This window comes from Epinephelus fuscoguttatus, linkage group LG13, assembly GCF_011397635.1.
Source record: "Epinephelus fuscoguttatus linkage group LG13, E.fuscoguttatus.final_Chr_v1".
In the NCBI taxonomy this organism is placed as follows: Eukaryota; Metazoa; Chordata; class Actinopteri; order Perciformes; family Serranidae; genus Epinephelus; species Epinephelus fuscoguttatus.
This window is the reverse complement of record NC_064764.1, coordinates 27,441,562-27,462,576: the sequence shown is the minus strand read 5'-3', so window position 1 is coordinate 27,462,576 and position 21,015 is coordinate 27,441,562. Positions and strand designations below refer to the sequence as shown.

At 41.6% G+C, this 21,015-nt stretch overlaps 1 protein-coding gene across 1 annotated transcript in view; it reads right to left on the bottom strand.

Moving 5' to 3' along the window:
- The window catches only part of uxs1 (UDP-glucuronate decarboxylase 1), a 58,545-nt gene that overhangs the window by 2,607 nt on the left and 34,923 nt on the right, over nucleotides 1-21,015 (bottom strand). Inside the window, exons 10-14 of the mRNA XM_049594538.1 lie at nucleotides 17,423-17,542; nucleotides 15,872-15,915; nucleotides 4,879-4,939; nucleotides 4,681-4,738; nucleotides 982-1,085 (exon numbers count right to left, since the gene is read on the bottom strand). Of these exons, the coding sequence (XP_049450495.1) occupies nucleotides 982-1,085; nucleotides 4,681-4,738; nucleotides 4,879-4,939; nucleotides 15,872-15,915; nucleotides 17,423-17,542 (387 nt within the window). The remainder of the gene's footprint in view (nucleotides 1-981; nucleotides 1,086-4,680; nucleotides 4,739-4,878; nucleotides 4,940-15,871; nucleotides 15,916-17,422; nucleotides 17,543-21,015) is intronic.

Below are 21,015 nucleotides of genomic sequence, written 5' to 3'. Positions count from 1 at the left end.
CTATCTGTCTGTCAACGTGCTACCTCAACTACTAATGTACAGTTTTAGCCCACTAACTATCCCACTATTGGCAATGATACTACTGTACTTTCAATAAAGCAATCGTACTATCAAATTCACAAAACTCTGTCTGAATACATTGCTCTTCTTAATGGGTTCAATTGACTATTTAATCTGCAATTTCCTATGACCTGTATCCTAAACACACTGTATGAAACTGTATGTGGGCAACTGTGCACTCAATAGGTATAGACTAGTGTATATATAAATTAAAGGAAAAGTATGTGTTAATAAAAAACAAACAAATCTTTGCGAAAATGAAACAAAACAAAACAAAACACATGGATCTTTATCAAAAATACTGCCATAATTTTTGGATATAGAGTCAAAAAATCATCTGATAGAGTAATTCCACTGAGTTGAATGTTTTACAGTGTGACTTTGAGCACCTAAAGGGGATTTACAGTCACACACTGATATGGTCTCCCTTATAAAAGACATCATTGACCTCGACGGGACTTACCTGGTTAAATATGAGTTGGATGAAAAATATGGATAGAATGTTGTAATAACTGTGTATTTACACTCTGCTACAAGTAGCAGCAGTGTGAGGTACTAATTCTAACCCTATTTAAAAAAATATTCACCTTTAGGTAAAAGACTGCAGCCACTTGACGCTGTCACTTTCTACCCAGCTGTCCAATCACAGGGGAGGAAGGGCAGGACAAAGAGTCTACCACAAAGACCAACTGTCACATCGCAACAACAATAGTGGAGGAGAAATCAATACTAAATCCACACAGACTGGTGGGCCCATCCTGTCTCTCCCTGCGTTCCTGAAGTGGATTTTTCTTCCTGTGTGCTGACCCTTCTCTTCAAGAGCACTCAAGTGTTTTCTGGAGTCTCATATGACAAAGACAGTCCTCGAGCACACTACTACCTCGCTCTTCAAAGTGTGCATGTGTCGTGTGTCACACATACCACCGGCTCCCAGCCGAGCATCATCTTTGCTTTCCGGATGTCAGGTCTTCTCCTCTGTGGGTCGTCCTGGGCCTCTGGAAGGAACTGGATCTGACTTCGGCTCACTGTGTGTGTGTGTTAGAGCGAGAGTTAGTGTGGAAAGTGTGTGTGTGGGCACGAGAGTGTGTTCATGACCAGGTACAAGTGTACAGAGAAAAGGACATGTTATTATTCCTCTGACTCCTGCTGTCATTACTGCTGGTGAACATGTCACATAAACAGTTTTGAAGGTGAGAGATGAGTCACGGCAGATCAATGACTCTGTGTGTTGTGTGTTGTGGTGGCTTCATGTGTGGGTGCAGTAACTCTGCCAGAGGTGGCTGCACCTCCCAAAAAAACTTAATTACACCCCCTGGCTCCAGGAATGGCTCATTAGATCACTACAGCTGTGTTTGGGCTGCTTGCTTTTTCCCCTTCATGTAGAAATTATTCATAGTTTAAAAAAACAACATAATGCAAAAAGAAAAAATGTGTTTTATTGTTCTCATTTTAAGTGCTGTAAGACAAGTTTATATTAAGTCAGTGGTGCCCAACTGGTCCAGCCATGGGGTCCAGATTTTTACTTAGTCATTAGTTCAAGGTCCACACAGTTAAATAAATTCAACGTCATACTTAAGTTCAGCCATGTTGTTGAGCTAGTTTGCTGTCTGTGTCAAGTAGCTGTCTGTTAGACACTAGCCCCTTTTATACTGCCAGATTTTCCGCAAATGTTGGGCCGTTTTGCCAGCAAGCTGCGAGTGTTTAGACACACAGAGCCAGATTGGCGAGTTGATCAGAGGTGCCCAATTTTCCGTCTTGTAGTGTAGACATATTGGCGGAACCCTTTTAGTTTAAACAGACCAAGGCGGCCTTCCGTTGATGACGCCGGACGTGCGAGCCACTGGCGGTGGATAAACAGGAAGCAGCTGATAGCAGGAATTAGCGAGCAGCTAGGAGCAAGAGGGAAACGCAAACCTGACAGACACTGTAGAGGTGAGCAACTGGGGAGACAAGGAATTGCACCCCTCCTTGTCCTCGCAAACAAAGAGGCCATTAACCGTCAGATGGCGGAGACGGTGAAGAACGGGCCGACTAACGTGAGAATAGCTGAAGGACTGACTAGCCGCGGCTTCCCTCCCATGTCACTGTTTAAGTCACATGCTGAGCTACACGTTTTGTTACTTGCTCACGTCCCCCATTGCCCCAAAAAAGGCACATTCTGTATAAACAAAAGTAGGCAGGAGGCATTTTGCTGCACTCCCCGATTTTGTTTTTATACTGCCAATGCTGAAAAAGTCTGATTGGGCTTTCCTGCAAATTTGCACAACTCCTATCTAAAAAGGGCTACTCACTCCACAGCAGGAAACAGCACTTCAAAATAAAAGCTCAGCACCAGAAATTCACCGTACTTAAAATCAGGGCTGTGCCATATCATCTTGTTCACGATAAAACCAGTATATATATTTTTAATATCATATGAAAAATTCATATCGTGATATTCGCAATAATTTGATTTGTCATGTGACGTCATACTGTTACCCACGGCAACAACAAGCAACAACCGCAGTGGTTACAAAAAGTGGAGCAGCTTCAGTAGTGTGGAATAAACTGTGGCGTCCTGAATGTTTTATGAACAGCCCTGCATTTCTCAGACTCTTTTAGTGACTTATCGCTCAGAGGGAACTCATTCAGCGGCTCCTCTGGCAGTAGGGCTGTCAAAATTGCTCAAAAATGACATTCGAATATTTCTTCTAAAAATAACTCATAGGTTCGAACCATTCGAATTTTTTTTTTCGCATTATGTCCACAAGAGGGCAAACTAATATAAGGAAACATACTTGTATATGTATTAATACAAGGAAACATAACCACTTGTAGGTATTTTTATTTCAACATAAACGTCTTTGAAAACATTTACATACCTACACATTAAAATACATAAAACAATTATCTATAACATAAAGTTAGAAACAACCATGGACCTCTCACTTGCCCCCCTTCTCTGACCCGTCAGGCCACACCGCTCACGGAAGCGCTGCGAAGAGCCTCGAAGCGCCATGCAGCTCCGTGGCCGGCTCTGGTCTATTTTCTGCGCGAGCCGCAAGCGGATGTGTCAAGCCGGGTGACGGAGACAACAGCTGGGAGCAGAACCGCTTGTCCAGCGCGTCCAGCGGCCCAGGCCAACGCCCACTCGCAAAGAGGACAGCTGCGGTGGTGGGTTTTTTTCTCTCCACAATCGAATATCAATTTTCACATTCGAAGGTCCATTTTTTTTTCAAATTCGAATTTAAATTCGAATTTAGAATATTCGTTGACAGCCCTATCCAGCAGCAGCACAGTGTCTCTCCCTCTCCTCTCTCGCAGTGCGCACACGGGAGTCTGTGTGATTGCGGCTTGACAAAAACACTACATATATGTGAATGTGCGATAGTTGTGGTGTCATAACAGCCTGTCACAGGTTACGGTGTGATGATTAGAGGAGAAATGGCAGGGCAAAAAGGTCCAGTTGGAAAAAAAACCAACTCAATCATTTAGGATTTTGCCAAAAGACGTAAATCACCTTTTGATATATATAGATCCTAGGAGACATTTTTTTGGGGAGCTGTTTAAATGTGTCATTTGAGATAGATTTTATCTTGTTGAACTATTAATATTGTAAACAGAATCTGAATCTCACTCTGAGTTACTGTTGTTGTTCACAAACTAAAGAAATGAGAGATATTTTTTGTTTAGTTTTACTGGATATTTGAAGGCAAACTGTGAAACTATATCACTTATTTTGTACTGTGGACCCATGACCCACTATTGGACTGCGACCCACCAGTTGGGAACCACTGTATTAAGTCATCTAGCAAAGTCAGACCTGTGCAAACTCCTCATATTCATTGTCTCTCTTTATGATGAATGGGAGAATGTAAATATAATTACATTGTGTATACAGTATAATGACTGCAAGATACGGCTTGATAGCATCAAACACATCCATTGCTATAATAATATCATAGAAACAGATCCATTTCTGGACCCTGTTTTACCATGTTTTTGTGACTAATGGGAATAACAACCGAGAAGAACAACAATTGCTGAAATTGGTCCAGTATTGAACGAGATGAAACAGGCTGCATTGTGCTCCCTACAGGAGACTGAGCACGGTCAACTTACATTCACTAAAAATGGCTGTTTCAGCCACTGATTATTACACAGATTATTTTAAGTGTCTGACAACATTATAGAAACAATCCCCACAGAGGGTGACCTTTTTGTTGCAGAGTTAGATCCTTTTTGGTTAACCAGGAGCAGCTCCACAATCACAATCATTAAACCCACCAGCCTCCATTTGAATAAACAGCACACTGGTTAAATTGCAGCCTATTTGGACATTGCCAGCTGCCGCGCTCTTGCTCAATACTGCACCAATTTCAGAAACTGTTGTTCCCATTAGCCACTTACACACAGAAACACAGGAAAATAGGGTCCAGGTTGGAAAATATCTTTGCTGCCACTTAAAACAGAATGCATAAGACAGAACAGACAAAAGGACGAGTAAAGCTGGAGAAGGACAATAAGAGATGTGCAGGCAAGTAAGCAATGTTTGACTGTGCAGGGACAAGAGATGGCACGAGTCAAGAGTTTTTAGAGACACACACAAAGACAACTTTCTCGATCGATCAGACGCCTTACCGACAAGGCTTTTGATGAGACGAGCAAACTCCAATATGGTGTGTTCCTCCGGGTTCCCCTGCAGGCAGATTTCATATACTTCCATCACATCAGTGTAAACATGAGGCCGACACATACACCGACTCAACTGGTAAATTATTTGCCTACACTGAATTCGATTTCAATCTGTGAAACACAGCAGGGCAGTGATGAACTCACCAGATTGACTGGACTGCTGATGTTGCTGTTCATCAACAGCACAAGGCCGTTCACCAGATCGCTGGAGGACAAATCAGACACAGAAGCAGGGACATTAAAATGGAGTCCGTCTTTTTAAATTCTACTCTGTAGCTTTGCCTTGTGTGAGGGACGATGCTTCAGCATGAGGTCTACATGCAGAGATTTGATAATGAGAACATGATGTATATTGGACATGTGACAGGGATGCGTGATATGACCAAAAATTAATATTACGGTATTTTTCAATATTTGGAAGGCGACGTTATCTCTCAATATTACTTTGACATTTTAGGGAGGAGTAGCCTGTCCTGTGCCTTTATGAAACTGATAGGGCTGCCCCCCAACAGTCCACCAAACTTTAGTCGACCAGAGATGTCATTAGTTGGCAAGACTATATTGGACGCTTAGTCCAAATGAAAAAAATGTGAGGCTCTATCAGAAGCTGCGACATGTCAGAAAAAATCAAAACCTTTATGACTGGAGCATGTGGGAATTTAATTTGAAAGGACAGACACAGGAAGAGGCCACGCTCAGCAGTCAGTCAGGAGTCAGGTTAATTTCCAGGGCTGGTACCTGCGGTTATTCCACAGGCTAGTTAATAACATGTCGGGCAGGAAATCCAAAGTGTGGGATCATTTTGAGAAGGTGAAGGACGAACCCAAGGTGATATGTAAACTCATCTTCATTGGTCGACTACAAACATGACGTATCATCTGAAACATGGAAGTAGCTACATGCCCATTAGCCCACAGCGTCATTAACAGGCGGCTCGCTCAGTGTGTGACGTGCACTTGTAGATAAAATATAGGCCTATATTAATGAAGGTTCATTAGTATGGTTTTGTATTTCTCTGTAATGTAGCACAGTGTTAACAATGTTACTGATACTATTCTTTCTCACACCTTCAACTCAAACCATTGTGTTGCCCCGCCCAAAATATATCATTTAATAATTAAATTAATATCGTTAACATTCTGGCGACTAGTCGACCAATGGCCCTAAATGATGACTATTGGTTGACTTGGAAAATTCTTGGTTGGGGGCAGCCCAAGAAAATAAAGTTAATATTTTGATGATATGGCCCCATGTACAAAGGCTATGTCCTTGTTGCAGCAAAGGGCCGCAGGAGTCCAACCTGTGGCCCTTTGCTGATGTCATCCCCTCTTTTTCTCCCTCTTCCACTCTGGACCCATCCTGTCCAATAAAAGAAAAATGAAAAAAACAAAAAAAACCAAAACTTCCTTATCAAGCATACCCGAGATTTGCAAAACCCCCCAATTTTCTATAGAGGTACAGTAGTAAAAGGTTAGAGCTGATTTTTCTCTCCACACTGGGAGTTCTTCTTTGCAGCTGAAGCCCACGGCTTGTTTGACTGTTGCCTTTTGTGAAGTGTCATTGTGAGAAAACCCTTTGCGTAAAATATAATTGAACTGAGAACACCAAAGCACGAAGCACATTTTTTTTTAAATAAAAACATGCTCATATTCATTTAGATCTTGAAATTACCAGTATACAACAATAATGGTAAATGGACTTGCACTTGTAAAGACGCTTTCGAGTTTTCCAATCACGCAAAATGGTTTGACATTCATACACTGCTGAGAGAGGCTCCCATACAAGGTGCAACCTGCTATTCAGTCACATTCACACACAATCACAGGGAGCGAATTGAGGGTCAGTATTTTGCCCAAGGACACGTCAATATGTGTCTGAAGGAACTGGGGATTGAAATCTAAATGGTAGACAACCTACTTGTTCTCCTGAGACACAGTCGCCCACCCAAAACTAAAGTTGGAATCTAACAATTCAAGAAAAGTGCAATAATGGATCTAGTATTTTTACAAACACAAACTAGAACTCAGACGAAACCAGCCATTCATGTTCTTTGCCAGAAACACAGTCTGTCAGCAAGGAACCGGTGCCATGTATGCATCAGATGTTGCTAGCCACCTGGGATGACTATGATGCTGGTCTAACGCCAACCCCTAGAGTGTAATATAATAAAATTCACATAATTTCTAAGATGACCTAGACCCTCTACTGCAGGGATACTCAACTTGCTTTGCCCAGGGGCCACTTTTGCAAAACAACAGGAGGCCAGGGCTCATTAATTAACAAACACTGATAATATTTATCAGTACATATGACAAATGAATCGCCTGGTTTAACTTTTCGATGTTGGCTGTCCTTACTCATCTTTGCCAAGAGGCAAATCCAGTCAGTTTAGTACGAAAGGGCATTTCCAGGACATGAGGACATTTGGGACTTAGGCGGGACATCTGTCTGGTTTGTTGTAACCCTCCCCTGGTTGTATGCTCAGTGCTTCCCAAACACAAGCATTTTCTCTGGCTTTGAGGAGAGCATAGATAAGTTTGACCTTCTGTTCATTTTTAAGGTTGTAGTGAAAATGCATGTGAACGCTTGTCCCAAATCTGTCTTGTCAGAGTCTGTTTTGGGTGGAGGCATATGAGAAAAACTTATTCTTCATAAATTCAAGGTGACATGGCATGACTAAATGATTTAGCAGATGGTCATTTTGTGTGTGAAGTATTCCTTTAATGCCTTTTTTATCCATTTTTACCCTTCAAGTACAAAAAAAATATGCTGTGTGAATCAGTTTATTTTCATCGTGAATTACAAACCGGTTGGCAGACCACCTGGCACCACGCTGGGGCGGAAGGAGGAGGAAGAGCAAGCTGTCCTTAAATCACAAGGTTGGCGGTTCCCTAGCTCCCCCATACCTGCATGTCAAAATGTCAATGAGCAAGGAACTGATGGGCAGGCCACTGGTGTATGAATCTGTGTGAATGGGTGAATGAGTGGAAATTGTAAAGCCTTTGGCCAGAGAGGTAGAGAGGCCACATAACTGCAGTCCATTCATAGTTTACATCATTATAGTGGAACAAATCATTCCAAGGCCAGGTGGGACATGGCAGCTGCAGTATGTACTCTCTCTTCATGTCTCATTTCCTGCAGCAACTCATGCGCAACAAAAGTTTTCTTTCAATGTTGCCAATTAGTAGAATGTGGAGGCTCATGCACAATTTCAATAACCTGTGGAAAAATGTCCCTAGGTAAGAGATGAAAATTCCTGCACACTGTCATTTACTCGCAATAAAATGCATTCAAGAGATGATTAAATGGGTTTTTTTGTTGTTTGTTTTTTTGTGTCATGCATACCATTATACCCATTTAGCCTGGGTTTTACACGACACCATAAATTAATATCAGATCATTTTAAACAAACTACAACAAAATTCATGAATTGCTTATGATACATATACTGTGTAATTTTAACCTTGGGGAGAAATTAAAATAAAGCCTTATTCAACTCCCCTTCTATACATGTTCTATACAATTTCATTTAACATTGGTTTCGCACATAATAGGTGAGAAAAAAAATGAAAAAGGGTCTGCACACTCTACACTGAAGCCTGTTCCCCTGTCTATTCGTGTTTCCCATATTAGACAGCGATTGGCTCTTGTATTAATGACATACCTAATCAAGCTTGCCCTGCAAGTTTTAATCTCAGATTTTAGCAAAATGCACAGACATCACCCCCCTCAATAGATGAATGTTACATCACCTCTCTAGTGACAAACTCTGCACAGATATAAGTCAGTATAGTTGAGGTCAGACATTTAAGTGGACATAAAAAGAAGATAAGACACTTTTGCGTGGAAGGGGACTTTAAATATTCCATCTCACCTTTTCCCAGTGTGACCACATGATGCCTGCACACACTATTCATTAGTGCAATTCTGTCAGCGTGCATTAGACTTTAACATTAGAAGGTGCCTGCAAACAGAAGTAATGATACGACATGCTACCTAACCTACCACAGGTCGGGGAATAAGGGATGCAGGTCTGCTATTAAAGTTTAATCCTAACACTGCTCCATATACAAATCACTGAGCTATACTTTCTCCCAAATGTCACATTTGCATTCACGAACATGTTTGTTACATACTAAAGGAGATGTTTTTTTTTTTTTAAACATCCCATATACACCAATGAGGTGTTGATATTCAAAACACCTCTCAGTATAATGCCATACATGTCAACAAACTAAAGCCTTTAAAATGGCTATCAAGTTAAACCAACACCTTCCTATAAAACATTTTAATATAAACTACCAGGATTTATTGCAAGGCTGTAACATATGGCTACGTATGCAAATGAAGAAATACTTTAACCATCATAACCCCATAACACAAAAAGGGAATAGCTACAAATGATGGATTTATTTTCATAAATATTTTTCTGATTGTTGCACATGATCAGGAGCCTCATTTATAAAACTGTGCGCAGGAAAGTGACTAAAGGTAACATACGAACAAAGCAAAGAAAGTGCTTACATACACAAATATCCTGATTTATAACAGTGTGCACGCATGTCCCATGCTAGTTTCCCTTTATAAATCTCAATCAACTTGACATGTGTGTAGATAAATAACTTAAGCCCCATTTCCACCAAACACTTTCAGTATGGTACCTTTGTAACCAACAGTAATCCTTCAGACATGGTACCTAGACCGTAGTGTTTCCACTGCAAACAGTACTCCTAAATATGGGCGGGGCTGTTGTCACTCACTGCTCCGTCCAGCACTCACTGTATTTCCTCATTACTGGTAACATGGATGGCTGCATGTTTATCATCCACAGAACGAGGCTGCACGCTGACATGTTCTGAGCAAAATGAAACAAGCTGCAGTGAGAGTCTATCTGCATGGGATATTTAAAAAATAGCGGGGTTTGTGCATTTAGTCCTTCTCAGGCAAGCTCAGGGGTTTAGTGTTACCGGAGCCCACAGGAACGACGCTCCACGATGCTTTCTTTTTCTCTGAGTGAGGATTGGGATAAATGCTTTCCTGGTCAAAATGAATGTGTATTTTTTTTTTTTTTTTTTTTTTGGGAAAAACTTCCTAATATGAGTCAGAGAGGGCCGTGATACACCAAAGTGTGTCAGGGGGAAAGTAAGGAAACAAGCAAGGGGGAGGGGGTAGGTGCTTAAGTCCTGAGTTATATAGTGACAGTGCATGCGGAGAAGAAGGAGGAAAAACAAACAAATGAACAAACAAACGAAAGAAAGAAAAAAAACAGGGGAGAAACAGGCAGTGTAGCTGATGTATTGTAGCCTTGAGGTGGTTGTGCTTCATGCAGATTATCAAAAATAAACATATACATGTCTACTATACTGTACTGAAAAACAAAAACAAAAGAGAAGTCTATACTGAACACCAAAAATGTGAGAGTCTTGGTGGAGGGGGAAAGCCCGATTGCAGAGAAGAGTTGCCAGCGCGGTGTGGTAGGTCTGAGGCATGAAGCCTTTGGGTGATCCATCGGTTCTTTGCGATGCGTCACGGGGCTGAAGTATTGAACATGCATGCGTGTATTTGAACCCTCCCAATGTGTTTATGAAAGCACATGATCAGGGTCCAGGGCCAGCCCTCTGCAGTGAAGAGTGCGGTATGGCATCCCACGCATGGGCGCCCAGACCCAAGACCAGGAGCCGCAGAGGCAGCAGGACACCTGCAGGCCCAAGGACCCAGGGTGGCCCAGGCACCCCAGAGACCAGAGACACACCCCAGACAGGCGGGGCAGGAGGCCCGCCCACCACACCAGCGGACCGCCCCACCACCCCCAACCGCCCGGGAGAACCAGCACCGCACATGGCCCGCACCGAGCGCCAGCCACCAGCGCCGGACCGGACAGTGCCCACCCAGGCCCGGGCGGACGAGGGAGGCAAGGAGGCGGTGGTACTGCAAGGCATATGTCCCCGGCGCATCGGGAACCAGGGGACCGCGAAGGGCCACCCGCCCGAACCCCCCAGGATGGGCCCCCACCAACACACGAGAGAGCGGACCGCCACGAGCAGTCAATCCCCCATCGGGACCCCCTAGCAGAGGGCCCATAAACCACAGCCGGTCAGGAGGCAGAACCCCGGCAGGAACCCACAGAGCCCCCAGGGTGCCACCCGGCCCACCCGCCACAGGGCCGCGGGACCCCCCGGACACCGGGAATCCAGCCAAACCACCATGATGTAAATGGGCTCCCTGGCTTCAACCCTCAGCCCAGGAGGGCCGGGCCCCACTAGCCATGCCATAATGAATGTGTATAAATGTTTAAAGATCTGCCTATTAATAAAAGCACATGTCATATAAAAACTTAAGTAATGGTCAAAGTTGTCACAGTGAAATTTAAGGTGTGTTGATGGATTCACATCGTCACCTCATGCATTGAGTAACATTACAAATAACGTTCCACCTTAAAAGTTGCTGGCAGTCTGCCCAGTGAATTAAGTTATTTTTTTCTCCAGCTGCTGTGAGAGGCAGCAAGACATCCTTTCGTTTTATAGTTATAGTTACTAATAAAACTCTCCACAGTATGAACAGTGGTTACATGAGCCTCAAAACCAGACACAACTCAGCCCTGAGCAGAGTGACCGTCCTCTATTGACCAATCAACAGACTGCAGTGTTCACAGCTCCACCTTTTAGTACCAGAACAACGGAGGGGGGGACCAAAATTGGTACTGTACGCAACAATTCCATTGGTACCATCCACAACTTTTCACAATGGAAACGGGAAAAAGCACAGTGTACCACTTGGTGGAAACTGAGCTTTTGTTTTAGGTGCCTTTGCCAAAAAAGAGACTTGAAGCGTAAATCAAATTTTCAGGTCTCGTGCGGGTGAAAAACTTGTCTGATTGAAGGTTTCCACCTGGCTCTATTGCACTGCGTTAAGGCTGCAACTGGTTTTGTTCAATCCTCCGTTGTCAAGAGGGGCTCTCTCAGCTCCTGTGGCCTCACTGCTGCTGAAACAAGATGCACTTTATCACCCAGATGCGCTCTCAGGTACATATATTTCAACTCATTTAAGGTGCACTCAGTAGTAGTAGTTCTGTACCCAACCCTGTACTCAAGAGGTAAATAGCTTTAAAGAAGGAGCTGTTGTAGCAGCATAGGGAGATGAAAGCAATGCATTTCCCCAGCTACTGGCAGTGTTAGTGGGGGACCTCTGACAAGCTCAGATTTTTTGCTTTGATGGAGGAAAGGTGAAAGCTAAGAGCACATGCTGCAGACTACAGCAGTATGTGCAATACTGGGTCAGGACAAGAGGCGTAATGCTGAATTTCTAAGGCAGAAATGATGACCCCTGTCTTCTGAGAATAATCTCATCCCATTTTAGGGCACTGGGGATTGTAGAATGAGCCACTCGCAGTGGTTGGAAAAAGCGGGCACTCCTTTACAATTCCCACAACCACTTTTTGAAAGCATTCATAAAGGAGCAACAGAAAGCATCCCTGGCCTTCGTACACATATAATACAAGACTTTCATGTCGTTTGTTTCAGGTGTAGAACATCTCACCTCAGAACATATCATGGGACCAGTCAATACTTTACTACAGTCTGAAACACAGGCACCTGTAGTACCTGTAGCAAGCATTAGTCAGCAAGAACTTTAAAAGTAAGTAGGTTGCAGCACAGAGCAATGTGCACTTTAAAACAAATGTAGCAGCACAAAGAACTTTAGGAATTTATCTTACTATGTATGATCATTCATTCATTCATTTTCCGTAACTGCTTATCCTGTTGGGGGTCACGGGGGGCTGGAACCTATCCCAGCTGACACTGGGCGAGACTCAGGGTACACCCTGGACGGGTTACCAGACTATCACAGGGCTGACACATAGAGACAGACAACCATTCACACTCACATTCACACCTACGGACAATTTAGAGTCACCAATTAACCTGCATGTCTTTGGACTGTGGGAGGAAGCCGGAGTACCCAGAGAAAACCCACGCTGACATGGGGACACCATGCAAACTCCCCACAGAGGGCTCCCCAACCCCAGGGTTCAAACCAGCATCCTGGGTTGCTGGTTTTTAAAGCTGACAAACAAACCACAGAATCTCCATTTAATTTAACAGACTCACATGAATTTAAAGAAAAGGAGCTTTTCTGTTCTCTTTTCTTGTCACACCTGGACTGTGACGCTGTCTTCAAAATTATACCCATGTGATATTTACTGTCCTAGATGGCACTTGGACAAATCCACCATAAATGGACATGGTTATCAGCGGTACCAGATGTTCAAGTTTTAACAGAAATTACCAGGAAGCACACCTCAATTAACTGAAATTAGTTTTAATGTTTGCTATTTGACAGATGGTGATTACTATTATTCAATTCGCTGTCTGAGATAAAACTGAACATTTGATTATAAGTGTTTTTAATTAGCAGCTACCAACAAGGAAGAGTGAGAATGTTATTTCCTCTGTTTTACTTCTCTTCTCGTGATTTCTTTCAGCTCTGCACTTCTCTCCCTTGTCTCCTCGGCTTTATTTGTGACAGACCGATTAATTAAGTGCAAGTATTACTTGATCTGGACTCATAATGAAGGTTTCATATCGCCCAAAGCATAATTTCAATACACCTGCATTCTCAAGGCTAGTGGTGTCAAGATCCTGCTCCATTTAATTTTAATGTTGCCCAAGTCCACTTAATTCATTATGCATTTTCCTGCTTAAAACCCTCATGTTGAGAGCAGTGTAATCACATCCTCGTGGAACTTAATGACAGATTTCATTTATTATTCTGAATATATTTTAATGTTTGATTAGCTTTTCTTGGTTAGCTCTGATGAAATACACTTGACAACAGCAGCTAGCCACTGACTTAAAAGACAACACGACTATTTGTCTTTGTCTCACTTTTACAACTTGTCTTCTAGTCTATTCTCTTTATGAAATGGCACCCAATGCCTTTGTGTGAGTGGAGCACAGTTTCCTGCAAAGACATGGCTCCTGTAATTTTCTAGATATGAGATGAACTAAGTAACAACCTGCATAATATTAAAATTCAGCTAAAGATTATGTGAAACAAACACCCAAATTAACATCCACCTGGGAAATAAAATCCCAATATCATCAAAAATTAAAGCGCTCATGTGTGAGTAAACACTGTTTATGTGCTCTGTGTGTGGTCAAATTACATTCAAGTCATAAACACTGTTTACTAGCAAATTTTAACAGAATGCTTCTAAATTTTATCATTAAAATTTGATAGAGGAAGAGCAGATATGATTGTGGGTCGGGGAGGCTTTTCCACATAAATTGTTTAACCAAATCATTTCAGGCAGGGGTGTCAAACTCATTTTAGTTCATGAGCAACACACAGCCCAATTGGATCTCAAGTGAGTCAGACCAGCGAGATTGGACCCTTTGGCGGGCTGGTTCTGGCCCTGAGGCCGTATGTTCCATACCCCTGATTTAAGGTTTTCCCAGACTTTCACTTAAAAGGACAGCTCACCCCAAAATCAAAAAGGCATATTTTTCCTCTTACCTGTAGTGCTGTTTTGGGAGTGAGTCGTGTTGGAGATATTAGCCGTAGAGATGTCTGCCTTCTCTCCAGTATAATGGAACTAGATGGCATTCGGTTTGTGGTGCTCAAAGTGCCAGATGTCTGCCTTCTCTCCAGTATAATGGAACTAGATGGCATTCGGCTTGTGGTGCTCAAAGTGCCAAAAAATACATATGAAAAACTCAACAGCAATGTCTCTTTCCAGAAATCATGACTCAGTTACTCAAGATAATCCACAGACCTTGTTGTGAGCAGTTTCATGTCGGAACTACTTTCTTTTACAACCACCAACCGTATAACTACACAGAAGGAAGTGTGCATCTACTACTAGCTCACCTAGCAACACTGAGCTAGCTAATGTTGCAGCTCAGGATCATCTACAGACCTTGTTGTGTGCAGTTCTCACATTAACTTTTCCAATTGTAATGAAAAGACTCAGAGCTGCCGCTTGTCTCCTGAAGGGATGGGGCACTGGCGAAACCCACATGACACAAATACAGGAAATGAATCTAAAATAAGCCCTCTTGGTTTATCAGCAGTCCCTGGCGTACATCTACACACGGACGAGAGGCTTGTGCTTGTGACAGCACGAGATGTAAACATTAATAGCATCCTCCTCGGCTGGGGTGTAATGTTAGCTAGCACAGTGTTGCTAGGTGAGCTAGCAGTAGATGCACACTTCCTTCTGTGTAGCTGTAAAAGAAAACAGATCCTACGTAAACTCCTCACAACAAGGTCTCCGGATTATCTTGAGTAACCTGGTCATGATTTCTAGAGAGAGACATTGCTGTTGAATTTTTTAAATGTTTTTTTTTTTTTTTTGGTGCTTTAACCACCTCAAACTGAGTACCATCTAGTTCCATTATATTTAAGAGAAGGCAGACATCTCTATAGCGGTTATCTCCAACACTCTGCAACTCACACCAAAACAATCTAGACTAATAAAGAAGCACTGCAGGTAAGACAAAAATATGTATTTTGGATTTTGGGGTGCTGTCCCTTTAAAAGAGAAGACCTTGACTTTTCACTGTTTACACAACACGAATGTCATACAGGACGGCGGCTGAATGCTTCGAAGAGATAGCGGCGCTTCAAATGCTCCGTGTCTCTGATGTCTCTTCTTCGAACTGATCAAATTAATCTCATTATCGCCTGTGCACAAACCCAGGAATAATCTTTTAACCTGCCATGTACACGTTACTTCCAGGCAGAGACACATGCACACATTGGTATTTAATAATAAACTTCAAAGTCCAATTCAATTTACTCTACCGCCTCATTAAAAATTCACTAGGCCATGTAAGCATCAGCATCCACACATACCTTTGATACAGTACTTTAAATACCAGGGGAATAATTCACTCTGTTTAATGTGTGGTTGGTCTCAGTGGAGAGAAGACGTTAATTTGATTATTAATAGAGAAGTAACAACTAACACTAAATATACTGTGATATGATATTGCAATTTTAATTGCTGTAATTAATCGAATGTAATTAACATGATTTATTGTTAATTACATCATGTTTTGTTGTGTTGTTTCATAATTAGGGGGTTGACAACAAAATTAAACATTCTCCATGACAAATACTTAAGCCATCTTACCTTACATACTGAAAGGCTCTTGTTTGGGAACCAGTACCGTACACCTGGAACAACAGAAAACTGATTATCATCTCTGCATGATACACATATGAAGCAAATTAATGTGTTACCATGCATAAAAAAACATTTCTACTCAGGAGAATAGAAAAGTTTTTTGTGTGTGTGTTTTATCATGAGCAAGTCTACTTGATTATTTTGTGCACGATCATGTTCAGATCATTATAACTCAACAGGTCAGTGCAGTGTGGGGTTTTTACTTTACCCAAATCTTAATAAAACTGGGAAATATGTCTTTTTTTTCTTTTTCTTGAAATCTTATTCTGAGTATTGAGCATCAATCAAACTTGCACCGCGCATTTATTTCACGTATTTTGTCAAAATATAACTTTAAGTCCGGTTGCCATTCTGCCTGTAACCTTAGATTGAGTGATTTAGAGGTAGAGTGGATTATCCACTAATCGGAAGATCTGCGGTTCGATCCCTGGCACCTCCAGTCCACACATGAAGTATTCTTGGGCAAGATATGAAACCCAAATTTCCCCCTAATGGCTGTTGTGCTGCTGTGTGAGAGCGTGTGAATGGTTACTGAGTAGCAGGTGGCACCTTGTACAGTGGCCTTGGCCACCAGTGTGTAAATGTGTGTGTGAATAGGTGAATATGACTCAGTGGTGTGTAGGTGGTTTGAGCGGTCCTAAGACTAGAAAGGTGCTATACAAGTGCAGTCATTTACCATCTATATGGATCTGTGCAGATATTCATAAATATCAGTTAGTGAGTCGTGTTTTGGGTGGAAAAAAAGAACATGCTGGTTGGATTGCAAGTGCTGGATGACATATGTATTACAATAAATGAAAATAATATTTATTTAATTTAAGGTTTTAATCCTTTGACTTCTGACTTTGTGTGCTGGCTCTGTCTTTTGCCATTTCAGTCAGGTGCATTACTAACAGGCACGTTAACTGTGGAGATGTACTGCTCAATATTAAAAAATAAGCACAAAATATTTATTTGAATTATATTGCCTGAATAACCTTTGCTTTAAAATACATTATCTCAGTTTCATAAGTTTGAAATGTCCCAAAATGATCACTTTAAATGTGCAACCTAACTTAAATATTTTAACGGGGCATAGTTATTATAGGATTTGTGGTGTAAGGCTGGGTTGTAAATCTAATTAGTCATATTTGCTGGTGGTGGGATGGGTGAGGTTTTGCATGCTGCAGTTTGGGAGCGCTTCTTTAAAATCAGACGTGTACAGGATTCTGATTCATATAGGATTACTTTATATGTTGAACAAATGCTGTTGTCCATATCAAGAACTCAAGTACTCATGCCCAGCACTATATTAAACCCTATTTAAAATATTCCACATATCTCATTATGCTAAACAGACCAACATCCAGATAAGGTACACTCAAGAGTCTGACTTTTCAGTTTGTTTTTTTCTTTTTCATATCATTAAGATGCAACAACAGTAATCAATCATCATCACACTGAGGCTGATTATGTGCACATCGCCTAATAAATAAGCAGAAATCTTAAAGTGCGTACAGTGAGAGGTTCTCCCTGTAGAGCCTGCAGTATGAAATTGCTGACGACTCGTCCATCGTTCATGTGCATTCTGGAGCCAAACGTGTTGAAGATTCTCGCCACCCGCACCTCTACTCCTTCCTGTGAGCAAAGAAACAACAATTTGGATGACTCATTAGCCATTTATGAACATTGTTCTTCCTTGGTTTTAATGGTTTTTATTCATTATGACTACTTGTTTTATTATTCTGCATCTTTGTAGTTTATTTACAGCATTGTATTTTTAAGGGAACATGAACATAAACCTCATATCAATAAAAAAAAGTGTAGTCTATGCCCTTGAAATAATATGTATGCACGCGTTAATAACTCATGTGCACAGAAATAGCAGCCAGTAGCGGTGTAATGCTAATCTGGATGACACCAATAAATTAGCCTGAAAGTCAAGATAAATGAGCTGGTTTTACAGTGTCCCACACAGCAACACTGTGCACAGCAGCAGAGCCCCTGATGATTAAGATATTAGTAGCATGTATGAATAGCCTGCTGCGCGCCATGAAAAATATAACTCAACTACAAACGAGTCATTTGTTGAGTTTCATACACAATTTATAATATTAGATGCTTACAACGCCAAAGGTGTACACAAGGTATCCAATACAAAAATGTATTTGTCATATAATTTTTTATAGAAAAACAGAGAATTTTTTTGAAGTATGGTATGGTCTATGAGTCAGCCAAAATCTGAATCAAGTAGTGGCTGTCACCAAGTCACAGTGTCTGACAAAACATATCTTGAACAGCAAATCCTTAATCATTAAGTTTGTGGTGTGCCCTTTTCCCTTAAAACCATCCATCACTTTATTAAAATCTGTTCTCTGAACCTATGACTAGATTCATAAAGCTAATTACGTCCTCTGAGCTGGAAGGTTGTCTCGCTCCCTCTTGGGATATTGTACGTTCTCCACCTGTAATCTTTGTGATTCATGCCCAATAACTCCTCTTAATTTTGAGCTTCCTGCAAGTCATTTTGGTTTAACATTGATGCATGTCTGCGTGCATGTGTGTTAAGATCTATCACTTGGAAATTTGCCAATGCATGTTAACTCTTAGCAGCAAATTAGATTTAATTTGATCTTAGCATCTGGCCTGGGACAGCGCGAGAACATCAGCACCTCTGGTTCACGTGTTCACTCCCCTTGATCAATAGGAGTTGTCCCTCTGAATATAGCACTTGTTTAAATTGTGTCATTTTAAAAGGGTACAATTACAATTTGCATCAAACGCTCCCTTCTCCCTTGAGCCATTTCCTACATCGACCATTACGTGTTGGAAGCAGAGTGTAAGCACCAGGAAAGTGTGACACGTGGCTCTCCTTGCACACTCTCCAACAAAGAATAAATAAATGAGGCCAACTACATCATACATACTCACACTGATCATACACATGCAGAAACCTACCTTTTTAAAAATATCTGTGGCCTTCATAAGTCAGCCTCATGCATCAATACATGCAACTTCAGTTGAGATGTGAATCCGTTTTAGGTCACATAACATGAATAAAAACATAAAATTTATGTAGATTGCACTCTTGAACATGTGGAACATGAAATTCCACGGCCACACAACCTGCAAATATATTCAGTAAGGTGAGGAACAAGGACACAATGAGGACAACATGATGAAGAGGTCTTGGAAGGTGTGTAAATGTAAAAGATGGTGCGTGCACAGGCACACATGTACCCGGAGGGCTTGTTTCAGTCTTACAACACATCGCAGGTTAACACCAATACTGATTATTAATCATAATTACCAAAAGGAATCAGCTTAAAGAAGCGATCACAACAGTTTAAATTAACTGAAACAAAGCTATTGCTTGCCACTACACAGGAATGTGTCATGTTGCTTGTCCTTTAAATGCTGCGCATCTGTGTTACTCCATCTACTGTTAAGTGCTAAGCATGTTCTCCTAATTGCCTGAGGATAATTAAAACTACACATACATTGCTGTCCATGGGTTACATCTTAAGAGACAGACATCCCAACAAGCATGAATAAAAGGAAAGAGACAAAAATAAATACATAAACAAATAGGAGGTGTAAAAGGTAAATGTAATTGATGCACGAGATGTCAATGTAATGACCAGGAGATGGGGATTTTAAACAGTTACAGGAACTAATTCAAAAACTCACTCAGGGTCTTTTCTTTAGCACATGTATGTGTCAATGTGACATGACAATTGTTATTTGCAGCTTACTTGTTGTGTGCCTGTGATGTTTGAATAGAAATGTGCCGAGATGGAGATTCAATTCACAAAGGTGTGGGTGTTCTGTGTGTCAGTACACAATGAATGAATGAATAAACCACACTTCCAGTTTGTTGGGCTCCCTTCCTGACTCACACTGACCGTGAAACCACAATGTCCTTGGTTTGAATTTGAAAAGGGACTTATCTTGTATCTCTCTTCCTCATTTCCCATCTTTTCTCTACTATCACTATCTAATAAAAGCTACAGAAAGAGCTTGCTTGCAGTACTCGCAGTGGCCCCAGCTGTGAGGCCGAAGGTGCAGATTAAGTGGGCAATACTAAATGAGCCTGTAGAAAAGGCCATTAGTGCAAGACTGAGGAGGTGTCAGCATACAAGGTTATGCAGAGTCAGGGCTCTCCAATGTGAGAGAAATGAGTGGAAGAATGTGATAATTTATTAAGAGATACCAGACAGAAAGCTGTTGGGAGAAGTTTGCCTTTCTTGGTTAGGTTTGGGTTGAAATGAATCGATTTCTGCCGGAAGGCAATCTCCTCACATGTGCTGCCAGAAACTGAGTTCTGATAGAATACCTGGGGCCAGATGTGTAAACAATGTGTATGCACAAAAACCATGCCTACACCTTTTCCCAGCATAATCTGGTATTTATAAAGGAAGAATGAGCGGTGAGAATGTGTGCACCTCATGCACTCTTCAAACCGGGGACTGAGAACACTCTCGGAGAGCTCCTAACTTAGGAGTGTTTTAGGAAAGTTCTCAGAGCAACTCTGAGCAAGGAAGGGACAGAAACTTTAATCTTAGTGAGGAGGTGTGGTTGACCCTGTCGCTAGGTATGATGCAGTCTTTTAACAGATGTGATTGGTTGTCACAGACACACGCTTTTGTGATCCTGAAAGGTGTGGACACCCAGTGGAAATGAAATGAACTGCTGACTGTCAAAAAGTTGTCAATGTGTGATCACTCTGCTGATGGAAGGTTGAGACAGACTCAAGTCATCACTGCTGATCGTTGCATTTTTTCAGTTTTCCAAATATCTTTGTGTTGTGATCATTTTATTTCAGGCATTATAACGTTGTTGGGTTAGGTGGGAAATGCGTGCGTACCACTGATGACATCAACCACACATATTCTCCCTGCACGATCTAATCTGTAGCATTTCATTAACTCACTGTCATCCAGTGTTTGTGTTTCCACCATTTTCTCCTCTTCACAAGAAACCCTTAAGCCTCCTCCTAACAGTTTTTGACCCTTTTAAGGTCTAAGATGTTCTGTGAATAACTTATTTTTACAAGGACCTAGTCTTAACTTTAAGGGGAATTCTAAAAGATATGGCCCCAGGTGTGCACA